The following is a 26,935-nucleotide window of genomic DNA, read 5'->3' as shown; positions in this document are numbered from 1 at the left end:
TGCCTTTTTTGAAAATATCCGGCATTTGGGGGTATTTTACCCGTCTGTGAAGTTTTGTGGATCCTCCTCACAAACGCCCGACTGGATGTAATATGGCATTAATGGAGGTTGCTTCTTTCGTACAACCTTGTTTCTGAAGATTTCTTGCACTCATTCATGAGAAATAATTTGGAATTTTTTTTTATAAGTAAAATGTAACTGCTTCAAACATTTTTGGACGAACTGAATGGACGTAAATTACTTTTTCTTTGGTGAATTAAGTCAGTATTAAGGTGAAAATTATTGATTTTTAATGAGTTGCCAACATCTTCAATCCCCTCCTTGAATACTGAAAGAGCAGAATCTAAAAAGGAAGGAACCAAGTTGACAATTAAGTATTCTTTCTCAAATCTTGTATAATAAATAGTGTACTCAATGCAGAGACAAGAAGAAACCAACTGCCTGGTGAATGGAGATGCTACTAGGCGTCTCCTAAGCAGTTAATTAGTGTGTCCCCGGAATTCCTGGACACGTAACCTACTCACCCACAGTTTACCTGCCAGAGGTAGAGGGATTATCCACCCACATATTTTCACCCACGGTCATCTATCTGATGGATATTGACCGACAACTCCTTTTCACAAACATTTTCATCTAAATTTTACTTATATTATACATATGTGTATACATTTATGTGATTGAAATGGCGGTTAAGTGTGTTGCTTATCTGGTTCAAAAAAGAGTCCTCCTTAAACTGAGGTACTAGTCTCAGGTCTTGGAAAATCAGTCAAAAACCCAGATTTCAACAAAATTTTATTCAACAGTTAAATTAAAATACACTAGTTTACAAGAGATTGGATCAAACACATATTTCTGTGAACAGAAAATGTTAGAAAAGAAACCAGCCTTCTCTCCTTCCTTACAATCTTAAATACATTGGTAGGTGCTCAACAGGGCCGTCGATATGAATCAAACAAGTTGCGCTTGGAGCACCATGAAACAGCACTTGTGTTATTATTATTGGAAAAATTATTTACCATTAATACAGGAGACCTGAAAACAAATTTTTGCAGCCTTCACTCTTATATTTGTATTTTATTTTCTCTCATTGTTTTCATCTTTCCAAACAGTCTTGATTGGCTTGTGGGAACATGTTTCCCATGTTCTTAATGGATGTCTGTAGTAGCCACATTCAAATCAGAGACACATTGATGGTTCACTTTAGAAACCACACATCCTGTTTGCCAGACTTAAACGTTTCCTACTTAATTCCCCCGAAGAGAAACTGAGGCAATTTAACTGCTTGAAATTTTAACAGAATAATTTTCCAACAGAGATTATTAACAGAATTTTTTCGAAAACTGACGTTGATTAGTTTTATTGTTAGAAAATAAAGTATACCTAACAGGAATTTTGCAACATTTCAGACAGAGAAATGTAATTATTTTTTCTTTATTCAACACTAAATCAGTATGGTGAGCTCAATGGCTCTGTAATGGAATATGTGGTTTCTCAGTTCAGCCGTCAATACTGAATTTGGTGAGGAGTAAAGGAGTACAGAAAGAGATGAGAGGTGTATCTGTTCTCTAATTTTTCCTGGTGAAGGCCGTGGTGCTGAACATATTAATATCAAATTCTAGAATTTTCTGATGTAATTTTTTCTGCTTTTTATCAAATATTTCGAATACTAGCATGGTTGGTTAGGAGAAAAACGTGCTTAACTTGAAGATTCCTTCTGAAATTTAACGTGAATCACATGCATAAAGAAGTGAGAGCAACTATATGATTTCAGGCCGATGCTTGTCCTTAGAGAGCACAGTGAACAGTAAATGAAAAAAGTTAAATCAGCGAGTAAAAAATGACAAACGAGTGAAAAACAGGAAAAACATATAAAGTCTTTGTATATCATAGTTTAAAGTAATACTGACATTAATAGAAGGTGCTTCATCATTTAGCAAGCACAGATATTGTCAATCAAACTAAGAACAAAGAGTTTTGATGGCTTATTCCAAGATTTACTCTTTCTTTGTATTTTATTCTTTTGACAGAAAATTAATGGATACTTCAGAAAATACATTTCATAGAGTAAACAAAAAATTGTGCATAAGTTAAAAAATTAAAACTGTTACCAAAGATTCAAAACATTGCAGATCAAGAAACACATTTTCCTTGTTTCACTTTCGTTTGTTTTTTGACAGCAATGTTTATTTAAGAACGGATTTTGTCTCGTTAGAGGGGATCCAATTTAACACATTTGTTTGATTTAAAAGCTGTAAAGAGGACATGGTTGACAAAATTAGTAAAATTAGTAACAGAAAATAACAGCAACTTTTAAAAGAATAAATATTTTTCTAGAGGGGCTAAAGCATTGGTATAGAGATACTGTTCTCTTGTTTGCTACAGCTGATAAAATTGGTCTTGTATGTACAGTGATAGTACAGCCATATTTTTTGCGGATATTCATGAGGGACTTCAGTCTTGATGAGTCAAGTGTCGAATTTTAGATTATATATTAATAACAACAAATCAAAAAGAAGAGAGCCAGTTGGCAATCATCAGCTGTGCTTGAAATTTTGATTTCTTACACAAAATCGAGTTTTAATCAATTGAGCAACAGAGGGAGGCAACTGTTCAAATAGTCAATTTTTGACAATTTCGTCACTGAGAAAAAGGGGCGAGAGATGGTAAAAAATAAATAAAAACAAAAGAAAACCTCATATATCATGAACAGAAATTTGGAGCTATAGAGATGATTGATTGTCATTTTCATTAATGTTTTAAATCTTTACTTGAAACTAAACTAAACTAAAAAAATCTTTACTTGAAGCCCAGGGTGCAAAAAGGTTACTTCTTGGTTGTGACATTTCAGAGTCTCTACTAATATTTTCTCGATAATAAAGAAAGAGGATGCATGCATTTTAATACAATTTTTACAGAATATTCTCCATGATTTCACAATGTTCTGCAGGAAAAAAAATCAAGAAAAATCTCTTAGTGGATTCTTCTCGAGGACATAGATTATAGCAACAGAGAATCTAAAACACCACAACCAAAAGAGGTCCTTCTCACACTCAGCGCCTCAATTATTTCACATTACGGGCGGGCAGAAATGAAAATATTTGAAACTTGACGAATACAAATCAAAAATCTAAAATAACGACCGAGATTTAATAGTTGAAATTCATAGTGATCGTAAGGACAAAGCTTGACATCAAACTGCAACAACTCGTTTCTTCATTAATTCTTGACAGCCTAAAAGTTAAGCACAATCAACCTGAAAAGTTGTTCAGCTTTCAACAGCGGAAATACGTGCAGGATACTTTGGATGTAAAATGGAAATCTTTACCTTGCACAAAAATGAGAATTTGTGCTAATGCCAACAAACAGAACTTTAAGTGAATGCACCGCCATATACCTACTGATCACAAGGCTTAACAAGAAAACTACGTACAATAATTTACAGTACTTACAGACTTTAGTTTCAATATACAAGTATCAAAATTTAAAATACATAGTTACAAGAAAAGGAAGGCAACTTAGTAAAAAATTAAAAAAGGTATCGAGTCTAGTATCAAATCCATTCTGATTTAAATTAGATAAAACTTCCACTTAGGACGAGTTTAATTTCTGTAGTTCTTTTCCTTGATTTGACTTTTGGGAAAAAAAGACAGGGGAGGAAAAATAATTAGTATAATTAAAACTTATTCAGCGAAGTGAGTCAAATTCAGAAATTTCTGAGACAATTTAATAGATTTCATTCTGAAAGGAGAAAAACAAATGTTTCGCAAAAACAAGGAAAGAGTGGAGTACATAAACTAACGCAAACTTAAGGAATAATCTAAAAATCATGACAAAGCAGGCAGGAAAAAAAAGGTTGCGGAAAGAAGAAAAACCTTTTCAAACAGGTACAAAGTTGCAGTTGCTGTGCAGGGTGATCCAAAAGTCCTACCTCACCTCTATAACCCCAAGGTTCCTTGTTCTTTTTCAGGGTGATCCCCTTTAAATTTTCTTTGTGGGGGGGGGGGGGAGGTCCCAAAAGTAGGTTCCTTTGATACAGGAGCATCAAAAAAATTTCAAGTCTCTTGCCTTAATTCGTTCAAAACTTAGAGTTGGTGGAGATACCAGACTTTTGGATCACCCTATATAATATCTTGATTTACTATTTACAATGACTGTACAGATAGATAAAAATATTCAACTCAGTCCAGGTAGTGAAGCTACGAGAGGAATCATTCGATTACTAATCTCAAATTAAATTAATCTTTGGCATTGTGATTGGTCCTGGGAGCACTCAAACACATGTGGGCTTCATTGCTTTAGTGACTTCCCCCATTTTCCTCAGACTAAAAATGAACAGAACATTTAAGCAATCAGAGATGATTCTTAGTTTTTGAAATTTGCAAACTGACAAAGACTTTTACTTGAATCCTCAAAATGCGCTATTCAATTGCGTATACCTATGTAATTTGGCTGATTTTTGCATTCAAATCCAACCGAAGTGGGATGGAGAACACTAAATAGCCAAAGCATCAAAATTTACATAAATTTACAAATAAATAACAATAATTAACTTTTTGACCTAGTTTTGATTTTTAAAAATCACAAAAAAAAACGAGGAAGTTAGAAGAAAATAGTACTTAATGAGAGGGGAGTAGAGCAGAAGTATCACCAAAAAATCAAAAGATACAAAACTAATGTTAAAAGCATTCGATAAAAAAGAGTAACAAAATAAGCTTTACACTTTCTCTCACGTTGTGATATTATTCACTACATAACAAAGGCTCAATTTTCATGAAATCGGCAGAAACAGATGTGTTCCGATCGATCAGAGAGAGAAATTGTACCTCGCTCAAAAGGTTAACAAAGTTATTGGGCTTACTCATAAATACATTGAGAAACACACCAAAACACGTATGACTTGATGAAAACCTGTTGAAAGAAAAGATAAGAGACAAGTCCCACAGGTCAAAATAACAGACCATTAGATTAAAACTGTGGCATTTCTAGACATCATCAAAAAGTCCTGTATAGTAAGTTAAAATTTGAAATTTTTTTACAATCAACTTGTGAAACATTAGCTTTTATTCCTTAAATAAAAACAAGTCAATTTAAACTTCTTCCTGGTCGGAAAAAGCAGATTCAACGGAGCCATAAAGAGCCGTTGAAAAGAAACTCATCATTGTGACAAAAACAAAGGCTGTGTATCACAACAGATTCTCCTTCCTCTGATGCAGTACATTTGAAAACTTATATAAGACAATTTTACATATTTATGCTAAAAGGAACAATGTTGCACCCAAATACTTTTAGCGAATAAACGTCCAATTCATCTCACTGAGGAAATTATTTATTTTAGAAGCAAATTACATTGGTTCATCTCAAAAAGTGCCCATTTCAATTTGAGTAGATTTTAGATTGAGTAGTTTTTCGGCCAGCAAGAAGTTTGAATTAAAGATCGTAAGATATCTCATGTCTCACATGCAAGTGAAAGTCAAATCAAAAATTTTGATTAGTTTCTTTACTTTTTTTCGATTGAAGATTTGATGAGAAATATGAGGGCATTATTTCAATGTTAGGAAAAGACTTTCTTAGCAGGTGGAAAAAAAAACCCTAAAATTTATGCAAACAAATCTCAATATCCACAAATTAGAAAACCTTTTTTCATGCATTTTGAGGTGAAAAAAATATTTGGATTTTTCATTATCTTTTAATCATTCATGATTAAAGTGTTGCTTTAAACTGAACGGTAAATTCAAGAAGAAAAGCAAGAGTCATTTGGCTTTACGGTTGAATTGAAATAATTTCCACCAAATGTGATAACTTGAGAGGGATACCATATTAAGATAAAAATAATGAGTCATTCATGTAGAATACAATATTTGTTTAACTTAACTCAAAACAAGAGAAAACACAAACTTACTACGCACCCTCTGAACTCTAAATGCATGAGAAAAAGTTTTTTTTTGTTCGTAAATTTGAACAGATTCCTTTGAGTTATTGTATTTTATTTAATCTTATGAATTTATTCCTCGCCCTCAATTCTTTCACAGGTTCTCTACAAAGTTTTAAAGAATCAATACTGCTACAGTAGCCATTGAAGTTACCATTACAATTTCTCAATTGCGTGCTTATGGTTCAATGCTTTCTTGACTAGTTGTTCTGGTTGGTTAATGAGGCTGCCTTGTAATTGATGGGTCCGTAGGATCGATAATCGACATCTGCGTAGTCTAGATCAGTGAGTTCAGGCTTGAATGGCTGCAATACACGAGAAATTTCAATATTAAACGAATGGATGAGATAAGTTTCATGACAGCAAAAACGAAGCCTCTGCGATGGATTTTCCTCTGTCAGTGTCAAATTTTGAACTTAGCTAGAGTCCTTTTAAACCCAGAGTTGTGCAATCTCAGACTTCGGATGTTGCGAACTGGCTGGAAGATTCTATAGTTAGTGAAATCTTTTGTAATCTTTGGTCAATTCATAACCTGATTCCTCTCGTAAATTCATTATCTCATTTCGTTCATTTCAGTGATACGAATGAATATATCAATGACCAAATTGCAAAACCGCTCAACTCCGTTTGCAACTTTGTAAACTTCGTGTCGTTCTTAATTTTTTCTATGAAGAACTACTCGACGATTAATTTCTTGAAAACTTCTTTGATATTTATTCTCTGTTAGCAGAATATTCTGCACAAGTTCCAAGCTATGAAGTTGGCTTGTTTCTCTTCAAAGAAATAGAGAATTAGCGGACATTTTGAGACATCAAGATGGAGATACAAGATTTGGCACTTCCGCCATTGATATGCTATTCGCTCAGAAACTTGCTGAAAAGATTTCCTGCCTTCCAATAATAAGATACCACTGGAGTTTCAAGAGGATATCTCAAATGGATTAGAGGTTACAATTTTTTTTTTCTGTACTTGAAAATTGACTTTTCATTCATTTTCAAGCAAACGGCTAATACATGTGGTATGTGACAGCTCAGAAATCCATTAAAATCTCAGCAATTTTACTTGAAAAATCAGCAATAAGCTGACGATTTTTTCATTATATTTAAACTAAATATATTACCATAATTCCACTGATAGTATCAATGAAAATTGTCATTGGTGAAGTAGTAATTTTATAGTGATAAATGGAAATAAATTGCGATGTGCCCCTATTCTTGGTTCTAATAATATGGCGATGAATTGGCATTCATAGAAATGCAGTAAAGTAATGCTTGCCCTGCAACTTTTTGCCATAATCACTACTTGAGGATAGAAGACAATTCAGAAAACGTACCTCAAACGTCAATTTCTTTGCCGACATCATGAAATTTGATGGCAGTGTACTCCATATGATACATCGGGATTGACTGCAATGACTTGACGCGATGCCTGGACAAGGCCAGGTCTGCGTAAACAATGGAGCCATTATGATAGGGTGGAGGCGGGGGTGTATTTAAATAACTAGGTAGAAGCAGAGATTCGTCTCGACTTGAGCTATGCTTGAGACTTCGCTGAGATTTGGGCTTTTTCAGCGATGAGATTTGCCGCCCGTTTGTTAGACTATGAGGTAAATTAGGCCTTTGCATATCTAGAGTTGAGTGAGAGTTTAGTTTGTGATGTAAAGCCTGCAAAACGCAAACACATGCTGTTAGGGTAAGTAGCGTAAAAGGCAAAAGCTGTAATTTGCTGTGTAAGAAAAAACGCCAAATGAACATTCAAGAGTTGCCAAACTTCCTCTGATAAAATTTTAATTTGGAGGAGCATTAAGATTATTTTCTCTTGAAATTTTCGAATAAATTAGATCTAATTGCAAATCAAAGTCTCTAAAAAAACTGGAGGGAAAATATTCGCAGAGCTCCCTGAAGAGTAGTATCTTAACAGAGGAAAATTGGCAACAGCTATAAGCTCATACGGCGTTTTTCCTATGTTTGGCAGCATACAAACCTCATTGTGTACTTTATGAGTTATTCTGAATTAGATACTGGTGGCTCTTTTCTGTTGTAAGTTAGGGATAAAAACAAGCTTAAAAAGTGAACATCATAATCATAAAAATCACAAAAAATTAGAATACACAGTCTATGCCTCTTATCACTTCAAGCATGATGGTAATAGTCAAAAATAAAAAAAAAAATAAGCTCAGTTAAAAAAGCACTCACTGACTGGGTAATTTAAATTACGGTTTCTCTAGATGAATTTAAAAGGTCAGCAAATGACTGAGCTCAAATCGTCTGTAGCCGCCAAGCTGATGACTTAACAAGATGTCTGCAACAATTTCATGTTGAATTTTCCTGATATTTTAAAGGGAGCTTCCTAAATGATTCACGGCAGATCTATGTCTGCGCCTTGATATCTTTAAATGTATTTGGACGTTTGAATAGGCCAGCAAAATTTTCACTGAAGAAGCTTTAGTTTTGAGACCAATTGTAAGAGAAATACCCCGGTTGCACTAGACTTCTGTGAAGGGGGAAAATTACAGGTATCATTCTAAACAGCTGATTTTTAATAAGTACTAGGGTCATCCAAAAAGTAAGGTTCCCTACCTTTCATCTTCTGAACAAAAAGAGATAAATCAAATCGGTAAAAAAATATAAATTAGGCATACTTTAAGCTTTAAAACAAGCCCAATTTTTTGAAAATTGGTCTCGGGATTCACGAGAAAACTTAATTTTACTGAGACAACCTCCTGTCTCTGCGTGCCCACCTCCGGAGTCAGGCTGCGCGGAGAGCCGATTATTTCAGACTCGGATATTCACCTCCAAACATCACATCAAAAAAGAATTTGAAGGTGTTAATTGAGTAGGTCTTAACTTACTTTTTGACGTAGTCTCCACATCTTTTTTGACATTTCTGGTATCATAACAGCAGCTTCTTGATGCCATCCGCATAAAAGCTCTCGCCTTGGCTCCGGAACCAGTCATTGACAGCGATCTGCACTTCCAAATCAGTTTGCTTTTCGTCGGGAAATTTTCCCCCAACCCTCCATACTCTATCAATTTAGCCTTATGTGACTTTCATCTGTTCCTGAACGGAAAAATTCCCACGATGAAAAGCGATTGCCAATCGATTCAGAGGTAAAGATCACTGTCAATGACTGGTTTTGGAGCTAAGGCGAGAGCTTTTACGTGGACGGCATCAAGAAGCTGCTGTAATGATACCAAAATGTCAAAAAAAGATGTGGAAACTACGTCAAAAAGTAAGTTAAGACCTACTCAATTAACACCTTCAAATTCTTGTTTGATGTGATGTTTGGAGGCAAATACCCGAGTCTGAAATAATCGGCTCTCCGCGCAGCCTGACCCCGGAGGTGGGAACGCAGAGACAGGGGGTTGTCTCAGTAAAATTAAGTTTTCTCGTGAATCCCGGGACCGATTTTCAAAAAATTGGGTTTGTTTTAAAGCTTAAAGTATGCCTAATTTATATTTTTTTACCGATTTGATTTATCTCTTTTCGTTCGGAAGATACAAGGTAGGGAACCTTACTTTTTGGATGACCCTCGTAATTCCCTTATGACTACTTTTTAAAACATTAAAGAACCAATTAACCCTAGTAGCATTGGCTACTTTAAAAAAAAATGGAAAAATGCATACTTTTCAAAAAAAAAAAAACTCTTCAAAAAAAACTGGTAAGATACCCTAGTTAAAAATCATTTTTGTTCTCTTCTATTCTTGTAAAAATGCCATCTGGCACTTTTACACGTTTCTATCACTTTATTTTAGTACATTACAACAAAAAATTTACAAATTTCATTTTTTTATGTTGCAAATTTTGCAACTGATTTTGTGAGCAGCACCAATATAAAATATTCTTAAATTTTTTCAAAATATTGGCGTCGATTTTTATGCATAACCTTTTTTCAAATGTAAATTTCGCATATTTTACTGAAGAAAGAACAAAAAGGGTATTCTAACTGGTACCTACATTTTAACACTTTTTTTTAAAAAAATTTTAAAGTTCAAATTTTACAGTCAATGCCCCAATCAAAGTTTCAGTAAGTTTCAGTAAGTAAGTACTTTCTTACTTAAGCAAGTGAATCCATCAGTGAACAAGTGACAAATCTATAATTTTGAAAAAAAAAGAGCTGAAAATTGAGCAATTATATCAATTTTCATGTCTCATAAAAATATTAAATCTAAGTACCAATGCTGAAAATTGAGTTTTGAGGTCAATCTTTCTGCTTAGCTCACCTTAAAGCAAGTTCAAAATCACTGATACTTCAATTATTTTAAAAAGAAAAAGTCACGTGCCCTCTTAACTTACAAGAGGCTTCAAATAATTTCCAAAACGGATAGTGAAAACTAACCTGGTTATGCTCGTTAGAATGCATGGGCTCGATATTACTACTGTTATTTGGCGTGATCGGAATAGGAATATTTTGGTAGGTATGTTTAGTATTGCACCTTTTGGTTTGTTGACTAATTACAGCGCGAGGAGCGGGCACGGGTGGAGCTGGCGGTTTGGGTGGCGCTAACCCACTTGAGCCAGACAGCGGGGCAACGCTTGGGGTTGGAGCTACCGTGGCCGAAACTTTAGCTCCTGAGCCGCTTTTCTCGACATGACTACTTAAACTCTTATCTTTGCTTAAATTACTAGGGGTGCCATTGGCCAAGGCATCTATTTCGGGGTCTTTGAGGGACGGTTTTGAGCAGGACTCTTTGATGGGACGCATGTGTTTGTTTCTACACGTGATCCGCAAAGAGCGGAACTGAGGCCAGTCCAGTCTTGAGCGTTTGGTCCGCAGTGAGCTGAATTTATTATCTTCGGATAAGGGAACAGTGGAGTTAGACTGTGCTAAGTGTGGTCCTAGTTGGCTCCGTGTTGACCCATAGCCTGATGAGCCTCCGTACTGGCTCAGTTGGGAGGGTGAGCGGCTGATAGTGCCGGTGGCGGTTGTCAAAGTGTTAGTCTGGCAGGGTTGAAAAAGAAACAAAAAATTCGAAATCATAAAACAAAACAAAAGCAGAAGATTAAAAAAAATTAAAAAGAACGAAAAAAAAAAAAACAAACAAAAAATAGAAAAAATAAAAATGAAACAGAAAGAAGAGTTTAAAAAAATATGATGGGTTACTGAGGTTAAGGGAAAAAGCAAGATGTACTAAAATGAAAGGCGGCATTTTGGGGGAGATCAAAGCCAGCACCCCCACTTGGTCCGATCAAGCTGAAATTGGTGTCAAACGACGCAGAATCATTTGCTCACCTTTGCTCAGCCCTTAGTTTTCGTTGCTCACCTCCCCCCTCCCCCCCAAAACGAAAGGCGGCATTTTGGGGAGATCAAAGCCAGCACCCCCACTTGGTCCGATCGAGCTGAAATTGGTGTCAAACGACGCAGGATCATTTGCTCACCTTTGCTCAGGCCTTAGTTTTCGTTCCTGACCTCCCCCTTCCCCCCCAAAATGAAAGGCGGCATTTTGGGGGACATCAAAGGCAGCACCCCCACTTTGTCCGATTGAGCTGAAATTGGTGTCAAACGACGCAGAATCATTTGCTCACCTTTGCTCAGGCCTTAGATTTCGTTCCTGATCTCCCCCTTCCCCCCCAAAATGAAAGGCGGCATTTTGGGGGACATCAAAGGCAGCACCCCCACTTTGTCCGATTGAGCTGAGTACTTCTTCGCAGTCGGCAGCTAATTCCTTAGCTTAAGGGTATCAAGTAAACTAAAAAAGTCAGCTCCAAATATTGCTGTCTATGTAATTTCTCCTTTGTTTTGTTTTGATCAATAAGGCACCAAAGTAAAATTCGGAGACCTTCAGACCTGAACTATCCAAAAAAATATGTGCACCAACTCCGTTATTATTAATCAAACAATGAACATTCAGCTGAGAGAAGAATAATATGAACACTCGGTGTATTAAGGGAGAACTCAAAAAATCTATCGGATACACATGGTGGGTTAATTTTTTCAATCGCTCTCATCATGCTTGAAAAGTTAGATCAACTTACGAAATAATTAAAAATTAAAGTCTTGTCTCAAATAGTGAAGGCTCCTAAAAGCAAAAGGAGACCAGTTGTCACGAAGATAATTGATTATAATTGTTCAAGCCAAAAAGTTGCATAATCTGTATAAATAGCTACATTTAAATGGTTTCCAAGAGACCAGAGCCTAACTTATTCAGATTGCTCTTTAGGTACGGTGCAAATTATGACATGTTCTCAAGAAATTTTTTTTAAATATTCTCATCTGATGACGAATCCGTTATCTTTAAATTATAAATTTAAAAGCACAAAAAGTACAACGGATAGACATACTTTAATGCTTGTTTAATTTCCACAAAGTAGAAAGAACTTCAGAGACAAAAAAACCTTCAAGAATTTAAGTGAGAAAAAAGAGTTTGAGAAAAATTGGGAGAAAGGAGTCTAATAATGATTTTCAAATACATAAAGTGCAAACTATTTGTTTTCCTCAACTGAGAAAAAAACTAGAAAAAAAATTACAAAGGAAAAATGATCAATGAGAAGAATAAAGAGAGAGGATAAAAAGATTAATTTTTAGTTACAATCAAAAGTGAGAGCTAGAGCATTCAAATGTTTAGCATTTTCTTCCGTCACAATGTGCGGAATCGTTAAGGGTACAATTACATATTTCAATTAATAAAATAAAAAAAAAAAAAGGCTGAGCAAACCCAAACACGGATTAGGTTGTGAATGAAGTGGTTGTTTGGAACCGATGAGATTAAAAACAAAACCAGGACTTACTGCGTTTGGAGGCTTTTGTAGGCCATGGAAGGGCAGATTTTCATAGAATGCTTTATCATTATCCGGCGATAGCAGCGCATCACTAGGAGATGAATTTAAATTTGACTTATCGGTAGTACTGGATGGATTCGGACCTGAAAAATAAGAGAGAAACTTAATTAAAAAGCGTGTAAAATATTTACGATATTTCAGTCCTCCAGACTGATTTCATATGAGATTTTAAAGTCATGATGTGCGAAGTCAAATACTTCAAAGTTTCATAAATATTTCTCTAAATATGATTTTCTTGCCTCCTACCTCCTGCCTTTGCCTATTTTTCATTTATTTTTTCTTTTTCTTTGTGATCATCCATCTAACAAGGGACTTCCGTTCCAAAAAAAAACTCAAAAGAGAACTTCATAGTTTAGGTATCACTGTTAAAGGAGTGTTTTAACGAAAATTCATCGAAAAATGCTGTGTTCCTTGATGAGCAATATCTCCATTAATATTGGACTTCAAAACTTGACATTTAAAGAGATCTTAATACAATTTGCTGATCTATGAGCGTAAACCATCAAAACATGTTCCTAAAACTAATGCAACTGACTCATTCTATCTCCCATCTTCCAGGCTCAAAATGGTCAGATTATGAAGTTATGTCATACCTTCCACTCGCACAAAAATTAACTAAACCGGTTCAGCAATTATTCTATTGGATACTAGAGAGCATCTGTCGAGAACTCAAAGTTCGATTTTTCTATATAACTTTACAAAGATAACTCTCCTAGAAACTCGCTTCCATGCAACAAGATGCCTTTTTCTGAGAGTGGGTATATTATTAGAACCAATAATGCCTTTAAATCTGTAAAGAAAGAGTTGAGACTGTTCCCTGTTAATCTTTGAAGTTTTTTCTTGCGACGACAAGTTTTTAAAGGTTTGGTGATCCCTCATTTTTCAAATTTTTAACTTTTTGAGGGTACAAGACATAAAAATGCACGAAACAAGACATTTTTAGCACTTGCATAAAATAAAGAATTTTTCGCACAAAGTCCTATAGAATGAAGTAAATGGACAAGTAGCAGTTTAGCTTCAACATTTCAATGTATTTTCTTCATTTAAGAGACTTGTCCTGAAAGTAGCAATTATCAGCAATGAAATGAGCAATTATACTGTAATTTCATTTATTTCAATTTTAACGTACAGTGAAAAGCAGAAATCTGATTGAGTTAAAAGTTTCAGGGGAGATGCTCCTTACAGACTGGGGGAGAGCGCTGCGGGACTCAGTATCGAGTATTAAAGCACCATGAAAGTTGTTCGAAAAATCACATACTCTCCTCGGAGTTCTGCTCACTCTCCCGGACCAATACCATCCTCCTAACTTTAATATTTTTTTGGTCGCTAGATGTCTTCTTTAAATTTAGTTTCAACTAGCAACTTAAATAAATTGATTTTTTCAAGCTGAAATTTCTTTCAATCATTAAATTCTTCTGATGATCATGACTATGAGATGATAAAGAGTTTTTTCATGAGAAAAAACAGCTTTCTATCACATTGTTTTGCTAACACGAAAATTCTATCATGAATTATGATTACTAGTAAAATATTCCATACTTTGAGTAGGTAAACTTCAAATGAGAAGTAGGTACCAGGTACCTCTTCCATTGAAAAAACAGTTTGGGCAATTATGTACATAAAAAAAAGTAGAAAAGAAATATAAAAGAAATGCAATGTACGACACAATTTAAAAAAATATTACGAACATACCTGCTCAGCCATATTACCACAGCTTAAAAGAGCTAATTCAATTCCATTCACAGAATTTTGTTATTGAATTTCAGAAAAATATCAATTTTTTTGCCCCCCACCCCAAAAAAAAAAAAGCATTAAAGGGTATGTGCCGTTTGACCAACATTATCAGTTTTTTAATGCTTATTTCCAAATGCTTAACAAAATTTGATAGTTTAATTCGGGAATTTTTGATTGATGTTATTTAAAAACCGAGATACCTTTAGAGGATCAACATCTCATTTTTTTCCACACAAAATTTCATTGAACCTTTTCCTTATTTGAAAAGGTTGTTAACAAGCTGCCCAATCGGCTAAAATTACCATGATCACTTACCTGATTTTTTGCGTTTCCTCGAAAGTGGTTGCTTTGGTGAATCGTTCAGCTTCTTAAACGTAACAACTGCATTGACCAAAAAAAACAACAACAAAAGCATACATATGAGCAAACAATACATGACAAAACCATGCAAAACATGGACAGACATACAGACGAATTAAAAAAATAAAAATAAATGAATAAATAAAAAAATAACGAATACGAGCAACAAAAGCAACAAAGACGGCAAATGCTAAATTAGTAATGACTCAAAAACAACACAACATTCGGTTAAATTTGAAGGGCCACGGAAATCGAAAAAACATAAGTTGCAGAGTATAAATTCCTAACATTATGCAATATTTTACTTAAAAAAAATGTGCTTAGGTTTAACCTTCACGGACTTCTGATGATATTAATGACTGTGACTAGAATTTTTTTCCAAAGAAATGATTTTTTGGGGTTTTGGTTTAAAAGCTCTTATCTCCTAAAATTTAACCTTTGAATACAAGTGCTCAGTATAGATACATACGACTGAAAGCTTTAATATTCTAGTTGATAAACAAATACATGTATTCCAAAAATACTACTGGAATAATACTGTAAGAACTCAGCAGAAAGTTCTTAGGCTTTTCAATATTTACAAGGAGTGGAATGACATACTTCCTTCATTCCATTTTGACTGCGTCTTTTTTAAATGAAGCTTGGAAGGATTAAAGGTGAATTAAATTCATTTTTACACTCTCTGACAGTATTATTTTTTAACCTGTCTTTTTTTCCTTCGAGGGAGAAGAAATCGATGACCAAAGACAAAACGACGTACCTCCATTGCGGTGTTTCATTTCCACTCTTAGTTTATTTTTTGGTAAAGGAACAAGCTAACTTTATTGCTTGAAATTTGTACAGAATATTTTGCTAACAGAGAAGAATATTCGAGGAAATTTTCAAGAAAATATACAGTCTAGTTTTTTAATGATAAAATAAACTATGACTCTAAGTTTGCAATGTCGCAAACAGAGATATGTGGTTTTGCACTTTTCGAAACTTTGAAACCATAGAAGCTTTTTTTAGAAAGAGTTAGGAGACTCACCTCCAGAGGCGTTCTGGAAAACGCCGGGAAATGTATCAGTGTTAAACATATGTTTTATCCGGTTGGCACGGCTGTGCTGATTCTCACCGCTAAGGTCTGCCAAGCTGCTAGCGCGGGTTTGTCTCCGCCGTTGTTTCTCCAAGCCAGGCCTCCCATTATTGTTCGGCTCTGGAGCCTGGACGGAGTTTCGAGAGTTGGCGCTACTGTTGAGCGCAAGCGAGGAAGCTGACGGCAGGCGCCCTACACTCAGACTATGTGGCGCTTTGGTGTGCACCAAAACGCCAGGCCTCAGTGGCCACTTGGGTGAGACCAGAATTGGCGGGGGGGCTGAGTTACCTTCGGGACTAAATAACGAGGATAATTAGCCGAGGGTTGATGCAATCTAGGGCTAGAGTCCTCTCAAGGCCTTATGTTTTGATGCGTTACCTCTTTTGAGCTGGATAAACTGAGGGGATCATGGTGCACGAAAAAAGTTTTCCATCTCATAAATTATTGCCACTACTCAAATATTGAAAAAACAGGGGGTGGTGACTACTTCTGTGCTAAGGAAAAACATCATATGAGCATATAAATGTTGCCAAAGTGCCCCTCAAACAATATTTTTTTTAAAAAAAATTTCTAGCTCGCCAAAATTTCAGTTTAGCTTTTTTAAAAAAAATTTCTAGCTCGCCAAAATTTCAGTTTAGTATAAGTCAGGTGGAATGAAAGCACGAGCGATGGACTGATCCGACAATAAAACGTAACCATCAAAACACTGTGCGCATGAAGGAACTTTATATATTGGTGAATTACTCGTAAATGAATAAAAAAGCAATCTTTTAATCCCATCTCCCGAAAATAAAAGGCGTGCATATGAAATTTAATTTGTTTTCTTTCTGTGGAGAAACAAGTGCGGAAAACAACATACTTATACTGTTAAAATTCTGTTAAAAATAAATTAGGATACAATGACAAGAATGCTTAGTTGCAAAAAAACACCTCAAATTAGAAAAAAGTAAAACAAATCAAGGAAATTCAAACATAGAAAATACGCCTGACAAAAGGATATAAAGTAGGGAGATAAGACAGCGTAGCAAGCAAAACCACAACATGTCAGCAGAAGAGTTGTTGCAACATCAAACTGCAGAGATGGAAATAATAGACAGTGATACCATTCCATGCGTAGTTATGCATGCACCTCCGTGACTGAGAGGTGATTATTGGGTAAATTTTCACACAATGCATGACTAAGAGGCGTGCACTCGCAATCACAAATGGTTTTCTCATGTTTAGCCTGAATTTTGCTGAAATTGCCAGCTTACGAGTATTTATTTTCTTTTCGAAAAGCAAAATTTTCATTTGAAACGTGTTTATTTATGACTGTATGAATGACAGCACCGGGGTTAAACCAACAAATAATTGAAAAAAGGTTGTTCCTTTTGTTCAGTAATTTTGCTTCAGCGAGAAAATCTTACTTCTAGGTTGGATTGATAATCCTTACAAAATAAGCAATTATTTGAATCAAACGTCAAAAATACATTTACAGCGTCCTACTGTGCACACATTTTCATCTTTCATTAAATATTTGGGAAACCAAAACACATTATTTTTAGTCTTACCTACATGAAGAGCTCAAAGCATGCAGTTTTAAAAAAATTAAATATTACTTCTACCTATAGTAAGTTAAAGGATGTACTTGACTCATTGACATGAGAAGCATGGAAATTGTGCGGAAACAGATAGTAGGAGAAAAAATTGGTCATAGCAAAGATTATTTTTTGCTTATTAAACCCGAAGCTAAAACAAAATCGACGCCAGTGAAATGCCATAAAAATTTGTTTGTTTGAAGGAAGTGCCCTAGAGAATGTAAAATGAACTAAAGGCACAGTTTAAGAATTGACTTGAGATCATATCATACTCTATAATATAAAATCATAAGAGTGATGCGTGACGCATAACACCTGAGGCGCTAAGCGCTGTAGGGGTTGGACCGTAAAGCTGTTAGTTAAGTAATTAAAAAGCTAGTTGTTTTAAAATTCACCTGAAGAATGGCATGTCTTTGTATAAATTTAAAGATTTGTTTTGCGAAACTTTGCTTAAGAAGTTACAGGGAGCTTGGTACTAGTACTCAGCTCAAAAATTTTAAGGTGCACCTCAAAATTTCCGACATGAGTGGTGGAAAATTGCTGTCACAATCTCATAAAATGTAAAAATTATCTCTCCAGCCTGAATTTATTGAGGGAATAAAATGGGGAGGTCTTTAAAGTAGAAAAGCAAGACATGAACCAATAGATGCAAAGGAGGCATAAAGGAGATGCGTATGAAACTTACTTTGGAGAATAGATGTTATATTTGCCAAGGCTGCGTTTGAAATAAAATAGTATTTGAATAGTTATCAATGTTGGAAGATGGATAACATGAAGAAAAGCGCAAAAAAAAAAAAAAAAAAATGAAATCAATATACCATGAGATATGAATCAATACTGTTGATCTTGAAATTACAAAAAAACGGAATGATTACTGACTTTGAGAACTGGGCTATGCAAATTACCATTGAATAATTATGTATTACAGGTGGAAAATTTAAGCTTAAACCAAATAGTTATGACGCAAATGAAATGAAAGTTATAGGTTCTCATTTGATGAACAAGTCTACAAGGCAGCCAATAGAACAGCACTTTTTACACACTAAGAATGACAACTCTTAAAAGATGGCTGCTCCTTCTATTGGTCTCTCCTTCATTTTTATCAGCATAATATTTCTTTACAAGGGCCAAAGTTTTCTATAACAATAGTGCATATAAAGAACTGAAAAGTGGGGGAAAAACAGAACTCGCTCATCAAGTTGAGCCCATTTTACTTGCCCACTACGTACACCTACGCACTCAATTGTTCAGTCAAAATCTACTTCTTTTTTCCAACACTCACTGGAAAGCATTTTTTTTTTTTTTTTTTTTTTTTTTTTTATATGTTGAACGAAATATATTCTACCAATGTTTAGGATGCGTAGTTATTTTTATTGGAGAGAAATGAACTGCCTATCAGCAGTATCCAAGAATGGGGCTTCATGAAAGCAAATATTCAAGTGAGCATCTCATGGTGAAGTATTTTTAAAAAGATACAGACACATGCTCAGAAAATGACAGTATTGCCTGATCTTGAGAGAAAATACAGAGGCAGAAGATAAAACCATTTTCCTTCTACTGCAGAAGACGAAATCATTTTCCCTCTACTGTATACATTAGATTCCACCAAAGTCATTGATGAATATTAGAACTGAAATAGAGAGTTGTGTGCAAGGACATGAAGGCAGAGTGCTGACTGTTGAAAATGAAGCTGCGCTGATCTCAGAAAAACCCGCTACTGAGAACGAGAACTAAACCCAATTAGCAAAATACCTTCATGAAATTCCAATGATAAACAAATAAATTAAAACTGAAATCTTGCCATTTTTGATTTTTTTGAACTTTTAAATTATTTCTCAAACAACACAGCAACTGACCCATATTTTTCCAGTTAAGAAACTTCTGATAGAATAACAATGTATATTTTGGGAGACATGAGCTACTATCATGTTCACATATTTAGCTGCTGAATGTATATTAGTGGAGTTGGATGTATTTCCATTTCACTGGAGCTTTGATGCAATTTTGAAAATAGAAAATTGTGGGCCAATATTTTCGTAAAACAGCTTTCCTTGGGTCTTGGTGGATGAAATGACATAAAGCCACTTAAAATCAAGGATACTGCAAATGGGTTTCTTCGCTCATTGACATGCTAACAAGGGTTTCATTCCACCCTTCATTTACGGAATTTCGGCACTCGGCCTTCATGGCCTTGGTTGTAAACTCATTTTTGATGACACAGAAAGGAAGAAATTCATGATTTTAATCGCAAGCCTCATCCAAAAATGAATTTTGAAATTATTTCTGATTTCTCAGCTAAATTGAGCGTTTTCTCCCCTCAGGTCGTAAAATTGTTTTTAATTTTTTCTATCTCTTGCTTTACAGTCCTACAAACCAGGCAGAGCCCAGTTGCTACTTGAACCACACATACCATGCTCTAGGCTTTCATATTTTCAGGGATTAGGGCTGAAAGGAGTCTGTTTCTGCAGATGCACCTGTCAGCTCCTGGTAAATTTGTTGCCACAACTGGGATTCGAACCTGCAACCTATTGAGTACTGACCTAGAGTGACCACTAGGACAAATACATGAACTGCAATTTTCCATAAAGGAGAATCTCTCTATGAAATGTACAATACCTTCTTTCAACCTACTAAAGTACATTTTTGGATGAGAAACAATCCCACAGACATCTGGTTAGAAGAAAGGTAGGGTCTGGCGACATGCATATACCCAAACGAGAAAGGATTAAAAATGAATACGCAAAATCAATTTAAACTTACTTCTGCCTATCCTCCATTTCCACTGGGTTATTATCTGTACACGGAAAATAAGGGAAGAGACATTAATTTAATGTGTTAGTGGAGGTAATAAGCAAAATCAAATCAAACTTTAAGACTGAACGGGTAGCGGGTTATTAGATTGAAAATCTGAGCATTCTCTTGGCTCAATTTTTCGGGCAATCTTCTGATTAAATTGCATTATTTTTCCTCAACTTTGAACCTTCAAACTAAAGAGATGACAGACATAATGAACCTGACTCTGAAATTGAGATGTACCAATTGTGAGGATTTCTTCAGTTTTTTTCTTCTGCTTTCTTCTATCATTATCAACTTTGTATGTATATACAATGAGCATTTATCGTTCTCAATCAATAGATAGAAAAATTCAAGCACTTTCAGGGCCTTGAAAAATATTCAAAATCAAACATTTTTCAATCACTTTTGAAGAACGCATGAACCAAGTTCACTCGCGAGTCTAAAATCCTAGCTTGTCATGTCGATTTCAGCCAACGTAATGTTGAGTGAAAATATGATACAATATGTGTTGAGTTAGATACATTAGACGAAACATGATAAGAGGAAACTTCACATGGAGTAAATGAATATTAGAAAGCATCAAACTCAAATAAAGCTTGCTATCATGATGCATCGAGAGGGACACATGGACTCCGATGTCAGAGCAAGCCGTAAGATTATGACAAATGCGAACTCAAGGAGCAAAATCAATGAAATGCGAAAAAAAAGTAGAAGAAGCAAAGCATTTCTAAATGAAAGAAAAACCGATGGCACAAATATAACTACGCAATCGAAGCAAAAACCACAAACGTGACATTAGAGTGGTTCTGATACTTTGTTTTCAGGATTCTCAAAAATTAGGAGCAACAAAATTAAACCAGAGCTAGCCCAACTGTGTTATACGTTGTCTAACTTTCTCTCATGTTTTATTTTTTCAACAGAAAACTAAATGAAGTTTCACCTTCAAACTTCGGGAGTAAAGTTTTCTTAGTCTAGGGAAACTTCTCAGAGACTTTAGACTCTCAGTAGACAATTTTAAAATATCTAAGTATACCTCATCTCAAATTTCACTTGATAGCTGTACAAACAAAAAATTCTGCCGTATCACAGAAAAAAGCTGTAAGTTTATTCTGAGATGAGCCTCAAAAAGCCATTAAAGCAAGTGCTAACCATGGCTCACCATAGAAATGCACTTGAGGCTCTCTTCCATAACACGGCAGAATTGTGTGCTTCTTCTTTGCTTCAGATGGGAATATTTTCCCATTTTTTTTATTCCTAAACTCCCTCCAACAATAAGCACAGTAAATAAGTGTTAATCAAAATTATACAATATCAAAAGTAACACATTGCAGGCAATTACTGCTAGATGCTTATGCATACATAAAAAAATAAATTACCTTTGAGAGTAGCATGGCCAAAAGTTGATAGAGATCAACTTAATCCGATAAACTAGAGCATTTGGCAGGACAAAACTCATGGAAAACAAAAAGCTTGTCTCCTAGCTTGTCTAGGATAAGACGGACAAAAAGTCCAAGGGATGGCAAGAAGTAAATATACAAAACAAAATAATGGTTTACTTACATTTATTCGAATGTCTCTTACGTCGACAAACTATGATGATCACAACACAGATGATGAGTACCATCAGTATGGCACTGATTATTATTGCTAAAAGTATCAACATTTTTTCTTGTTCTAAGGCTCGCCACCAGGCCGTGCTCCCTGTAAAAAATCAGACCTTGTTAGAATACAGCAATAATAAAAAAATGAAATTACAGCTGAACATGAACAATATGAGGCGGAAATCATACTCACTTATCCAATTATAATGCATACTGAATAGTTATTTGTATTGAAACTTAAGACTTCATGATAATGCCTTCAAAAAATTTTCAATGGCTGTGATTAATACTATTGTATTTTCTCCTCATACTAAGCTGAGTCTTGAGCATTTAAGTTTTCAAAATGAAAATGCCCCCTCTCTCCTTTGTTTCTGTATACTATTTGTTTGTCTTGCCATCTTCATTTTTATTGTGTTTAGGGTTCAATGATTGCTTGAATGTTTTGTACATCTACCTCAAGTTCTGAATTCCCTAGAAAAAATGACGGCAAAGTACATTTCATTTTATTATTACTTTATTTTGTTCAGTTTCTCTTGGTTTTTTGTTCTAATTTCCTATCTTTGTTGTTTTATCCATGCCTCTCTTCTGATAGTAGTTTTTGACCCTGTTTTACCATCTATTAAGAATAATGATCTGATGATGATGATGTGAATGTCAGCCAAATAGTTTTGGTTTTAATACTTCTCAGAGTGATCAGGAAACAAAGTAGCATTGCAGTATTATCGTTGTCTTCCACACAAAGGAACATATCCCGATTGCAAAGTCTTGGTATTCATTATTTACATTTTATTTTTTTTTTAAAAGAACCGTCACTAGAGTTTGCCAGAAATTTCCACTGATTTTACTTTACATTTGTGAAAGGAGACAAAAAAAATTTCAGACGTTCCTCTTCGGAAAAAATAAAATGTTTATAGTAATACAAAAACAGCGCAGACAAGATACATTTCTTCGTATGGAGGACGACATTCTGTATTCTGATAAAGATGACGGAGAAAATATCAACTAACAAGGCTTTTCAAGAAAAAATTACAGGAATATTAGCAGCACTTTAACAATTCTAGCGCAAAGAGAGGAAAAAATCAAAGCAGTCTACAAAAATATTAGAATGGACACAATAAAAGCTATTACAACTATAGCTAAATTTTGGTTAACATCCAACAAACAAATTCCAATCTGAAAACGAACAGGAAAGAAAAATCGCTACTGAAGAGTAGTTCCTTACAATTTATGCGCCCTCTTACATTATTAAGTTTGGTGACTAATGAAAGACGTACGACCTCTTTCTGCAGAAGTAAAAAAAAAGTGCTGCGGTAAAAAGAGGATCTTGCTGGTTTGAAAACCTATCAAGCAGGGATGGAATTTACAGCTGCATATTAGAACTTAAACTCATCTGATATTTCAATCTAGCCTATAAAAAGGTTATCTTTTTGTATAAAAATCAAAAAGAATTTGAAATACGGAGTAAATTCTAAAAACACAGTTATGAAACGAAGACAAGGAGTTAAATTGTTTCCTAAATCATTTCGGCAGCCTGGAAGTCTGCAGCCCGTCACAGAGAAGCATCACAATTCTTTCCCTACAAAACAGAGGTGTACCGCCTTTAGACGTTCAAATAGAAATAATTTTTTGTAGCATTTTGCCTATTAGACATCCCCTTGGCTCTAAATCAATTGGGTTTTGGGTCCAAAAAGCACGACTGAGCGAGGATATTAAAATGATTTTGCGATAATACTGCAATAGTATTCCATCATTCGGTTGATAAATGCCAATTTTAAACGATCAATGAAATGAGTTCCATGTGGGAGAAAGCAGGGTGGTAAAACGATTGCAACTTTTTCCAATTTAAATGCGATAAATTACAAAAAGAGGAGCAGGAGCCCCTTCAATTGGTGGGTAGTCAACATACACAACACTTCAATATAATAGCAATAATTTTACCTTGTACCTAGTAACAATATATTACTACCTGTACTACTTAAGGATGAGGAAGGAGATTTTAGGATGAGCTAGGATAGGCTGTAACAGCTCTCTCTCTCTCTTCTCATGTGTGTCGTAATACGACAATCTGGTTCTAAAAGCTCGGGATGAACAAAACATGATTAGCACATGAAAACAGCAAGCTCTCTAGAACGCTGACAGAACATTCAAGAATCCTACCTGCGTCAAGAAATTTACTACTTTTTTCCTCGTGAGCTAAAAAAAATCATTTCAAATTCAGTTTAATTGGAACAAAGGTTAGGGCTGCGGCTAGCAGAAAGCTCGTATTGTGGTGTTAAGACATTCCGACATTTCACACTATCATTCTTTCAAAAAAAATTTGGGACTTGAAAATACTGATTAGTTTCGGTGTTAGTTGCATGCTGAATTTCTTGTATCAATTTTTAGCTTTGTTTCCAGTTCAAAATTAAGCCCAAAACGTCCTGGCTGTTTTTTTTTTTTTTACTTTAGTAATCTTTTCGTATACACTTTTGAAGGGTTGTTTCTTGTACTTTATTGTTAAATCGTGCTATTATTATGCTTCTCTTATCATTTAAAATTACTTGGAGTCAGTTTAAGGACTTTACAAGCACAGCATTTTGGAAGAATTAATATGCTTTGCAGGCAAATTATTGGTTCATTTGCACGATAAAGGAATAATATAGGGAATAATATCAGGGATAAGAAGCAAAATCAAAAGTAAAAAATCTCATTTAAAAAAAAATGGCATTTTCTGAATCTATTTCAATATATGACGCATGAATCACGCCAGAAATGGAGGAAAGTTGGGGTTCTCCCGATTTTGAACCGATATAAATTAGGGCGCTAGGTGCAAGAGGGCCACAGCACAGTTGCGGTATTTCAGCATCTCTGCTAATATTTCATGAGGAAGATGAATGGATGCATTTCACTAAAAGTTAAATGAATAATTATTGTGATTCAATGATTTTCTGGGGAGAAAAATCTGGAAAAATTACCAATTTCTTCTTTTAGACATGAATTAGCAACGAATATTCTAGAAAAACCTAACTGAAACAAGCCCTTCTTGAACCCAGAACCTTAATTTTAGTGAAACAAATCAGTCTCTAATAAAACTTCAGGTATTCAATTGGTTTGTTGAAAATTTTCCAATAATTTTTCTCGGTACAGTAGAAAGCAAATTTGTTGGTTCTTGTTAGATTCTTCCAAAATTTAATGAAAACAGGTACGTTCATAGGCTAAAGAAACAAATAAAAAATTCAAAACTAGTGAGAGACTTACCAGAAACATCTACTTCACAAGGTATTGTTAACATCCCTACGGAGTTGTTAACATAGCATAAATAAGTTCTAAAATTTTCTACTCGAGTTTCCAGGGTTAAAATGCTTTGTAATCCCTTTTTCTCAACATTCTCACTAATAGATTCGTTCTCGTTCTTTATCTTCCATGTGAAGTCCACCTCCGAAGGATTCGCATGAGCATTGCAATATAAAACTACCTTCCCGTCAACTTCACTTTTGAAAATATCACATTCCGGTTTGTCTGCAAAAAGACCAAAAAAATATAACTGTTAAAAAATTAGGAGTACATATTACATCCTCTCCTAAATGATATTTTAGAGAATAAGTTGTGAATTTTCCTTTGTTTTTCTGCTGATTAGAGAAATTGAATTAGTGAGTTCGAAAACACACCAACTCCGAAAAAAAAAATTGTTCAGGAAACACCTAAAACTGCGCAGCGGGCGAAGAAGTTAGGTCAAGAAAAACCTGTTTCGTGCCAAAGGACAAGTACTCAGAGACTTTGTAAAGCACCAAGTTGAAATCCATACACCATGTTTGATGACAGAGAATTAAGCGTTTAAAAATTTCTGAGTTGGTGTGTTTTCGTTCTCACCGACTTTCAGATACTGATTCTTCATAGTCTGCCCTGAAAAATTTATATTTTTCGACCTGAATAACGTTTGAATATTAATATAACTTGTTGGCACAAGGTATGCTGAACCGAAAAAAGAAAACCGCAAAATCGGATGGTCACCCATTCCCCTTGAAACGGCCAAAAATTGGTATTTCCAATGAAATACTTCGATTCTTCCCATTTCCCGTCGCTGTTTCGAGCACTTCCGATTGCAACTTCGAAATGTCCTTTTGAGTGCAGATGCTTCTATCAATAAGTGTTACTAAACCGTAAAAAAGTGAAAATCGAAAAAAACCCAAGTTGGTGCGTTTTCAAACTCACTGATTCAATTAAGCGACATCGTTAGACTAAAATAGTTTATAATTTTAGGTACTTATTTATCAAAGCTAATTTCTTCTGAAAACAAATTTCAAACAATCTAAATCTGTGTTAAAACAATTTGGTTTCATATATTTGAGTATTTTTGGGGCAATATGTTTGTAGAACATATTTAAACCAGATGCCTTGATAGCTCAAATTAATGTTTCTAGCAGTAAGGTCCTACTGCCGGTGGACGTTTCGACCACATTTTGCATTATTTCTAACTCATATGAAAGCACCTATCTGCATAGGGAAGCTAATCATAGACACATTGTTTCTAAATTGAGCCAAAAATGCTAGATCCTTTATGAAAAATGTTATCTAGTTACAAATATATGTAGATCGTAAAAGATAAGGACAAGAATAAAAATGGAAAAAATCATGCTAAATCATGGTAGAAAGGAGATGGGTTGTGCTTACACATAACATTAACATAAGTTTTAATAGTATTATTTCCGTGTCTGTTGTAGGCTTCACAAATATAATTGCCGCCATCTTTCTTTGCGATTGCGTAGTTCAAAATGAGCGCATTGCCTTTCATGACAATGCTTGAGGGTTCAGTCTCTCGTTTCCAATGATATGATGCTTCAGGGTATGCTTTAGCATTGCAAACTACTTTTTCAGGCACATTCCCTTCGATCACATTCACAACTCTATTTGAAACCGTCAAATTGTCGGGAGGATCTGAAAATGAAGAATGACATTAAGTATACAGAGCAAAGGACAAATGAAATAAGGAATTGAAAAAAGTCTCAAGGAGCAGAAAAGTTGAATGAATGAGAGTATGAGGGGCTTCCCATTGTAGTGAATTTGGAAGCAATCAAAAATTCTACCATCAGAATTTTTTAGAATC

The 26,935-nt window shown here is 34.9% G+C and overlaps 1 protein-coding gene across 14 annotated transcripts in view; it reads right to left on the bottom strand.

The window, feature by feature from the left end:
* Nucleotides 1–775: 775 nt before the first annotated feature.
* nrm (neuromusculin) overlaps nt 776–26,935 on the bottom strand; it is a 627,637-nt gene continuing 601,477 nt past the window's right edge. For 2 of the 14 annotated variants that reach the window (XM_019051835.2, XM_019051842.2), the window contains 11 exons: nt 26,503–26,766; nt 25,090–25,350; nt 24,010–24,045; nt 21,812–21,952; nt 20,216–20,249; nt 15,831–16,174; nt 14,759–14,824; nt 12,659–12,792; nt 10,269–10,871; nt 7,263–7,593; nt 776–6,234 (listed from right to left, as the gene is read on the bottom strand). In XM_019051835.2, coding sequence (XP_018907380.2) covers nt 7,264–7,593; nt 10,269–10,871; nt 12,659–12,792; nt 14,759–14,824; nt 15,831–16,174; nt 20,216–20,249; nt 21,812–21,952; nt 24,010–24,045; nt 25,090–25,350; nt 26,503–26,766 — 2,213 coding nt within the window. In that variant the 3' untranslated portion in view covers nt 776–6,234; nt 7,263. Of the gene's footprint in view, nt 6,235–7,262; nt 7,594–10,268; nt 10,872–11,905; nt 11,950–12,658; nt 12,793–14,758; nt 14,825–15,830; nt 16,175–18,140; nt 18,171–20,215; nt 20,250–21,811; nt 21,953–24,009; nt 24,046–25,089; nt 25,351–26,502; nt 26,767–26,935 lie in introns of those variants that run through there. The other 12 variants (XM_019051885.2, XM_019051867.2, XM_019051851.2 and 9 more) reach the window with 12 other exon arrangements.

The sequence above is a fragment of the Bemisia tabaci genome, chromosome 5 (assembly GCF_918797505.1).
Source record: "Bemisia tabaci chromosome 5, PGI_BMITA_v3".
NCBI classification, from domain to species: Eukaryota; Metazoa; Arthropoda; class Insecta; order Hemiptera; family Aleyrodidae; genus Bemisia; species Bemisia tabaci.
Note: the sequence above shows the minus strand (reverse complement) of the source record. Positions and strands in the feature narration are given on the sequence as shown.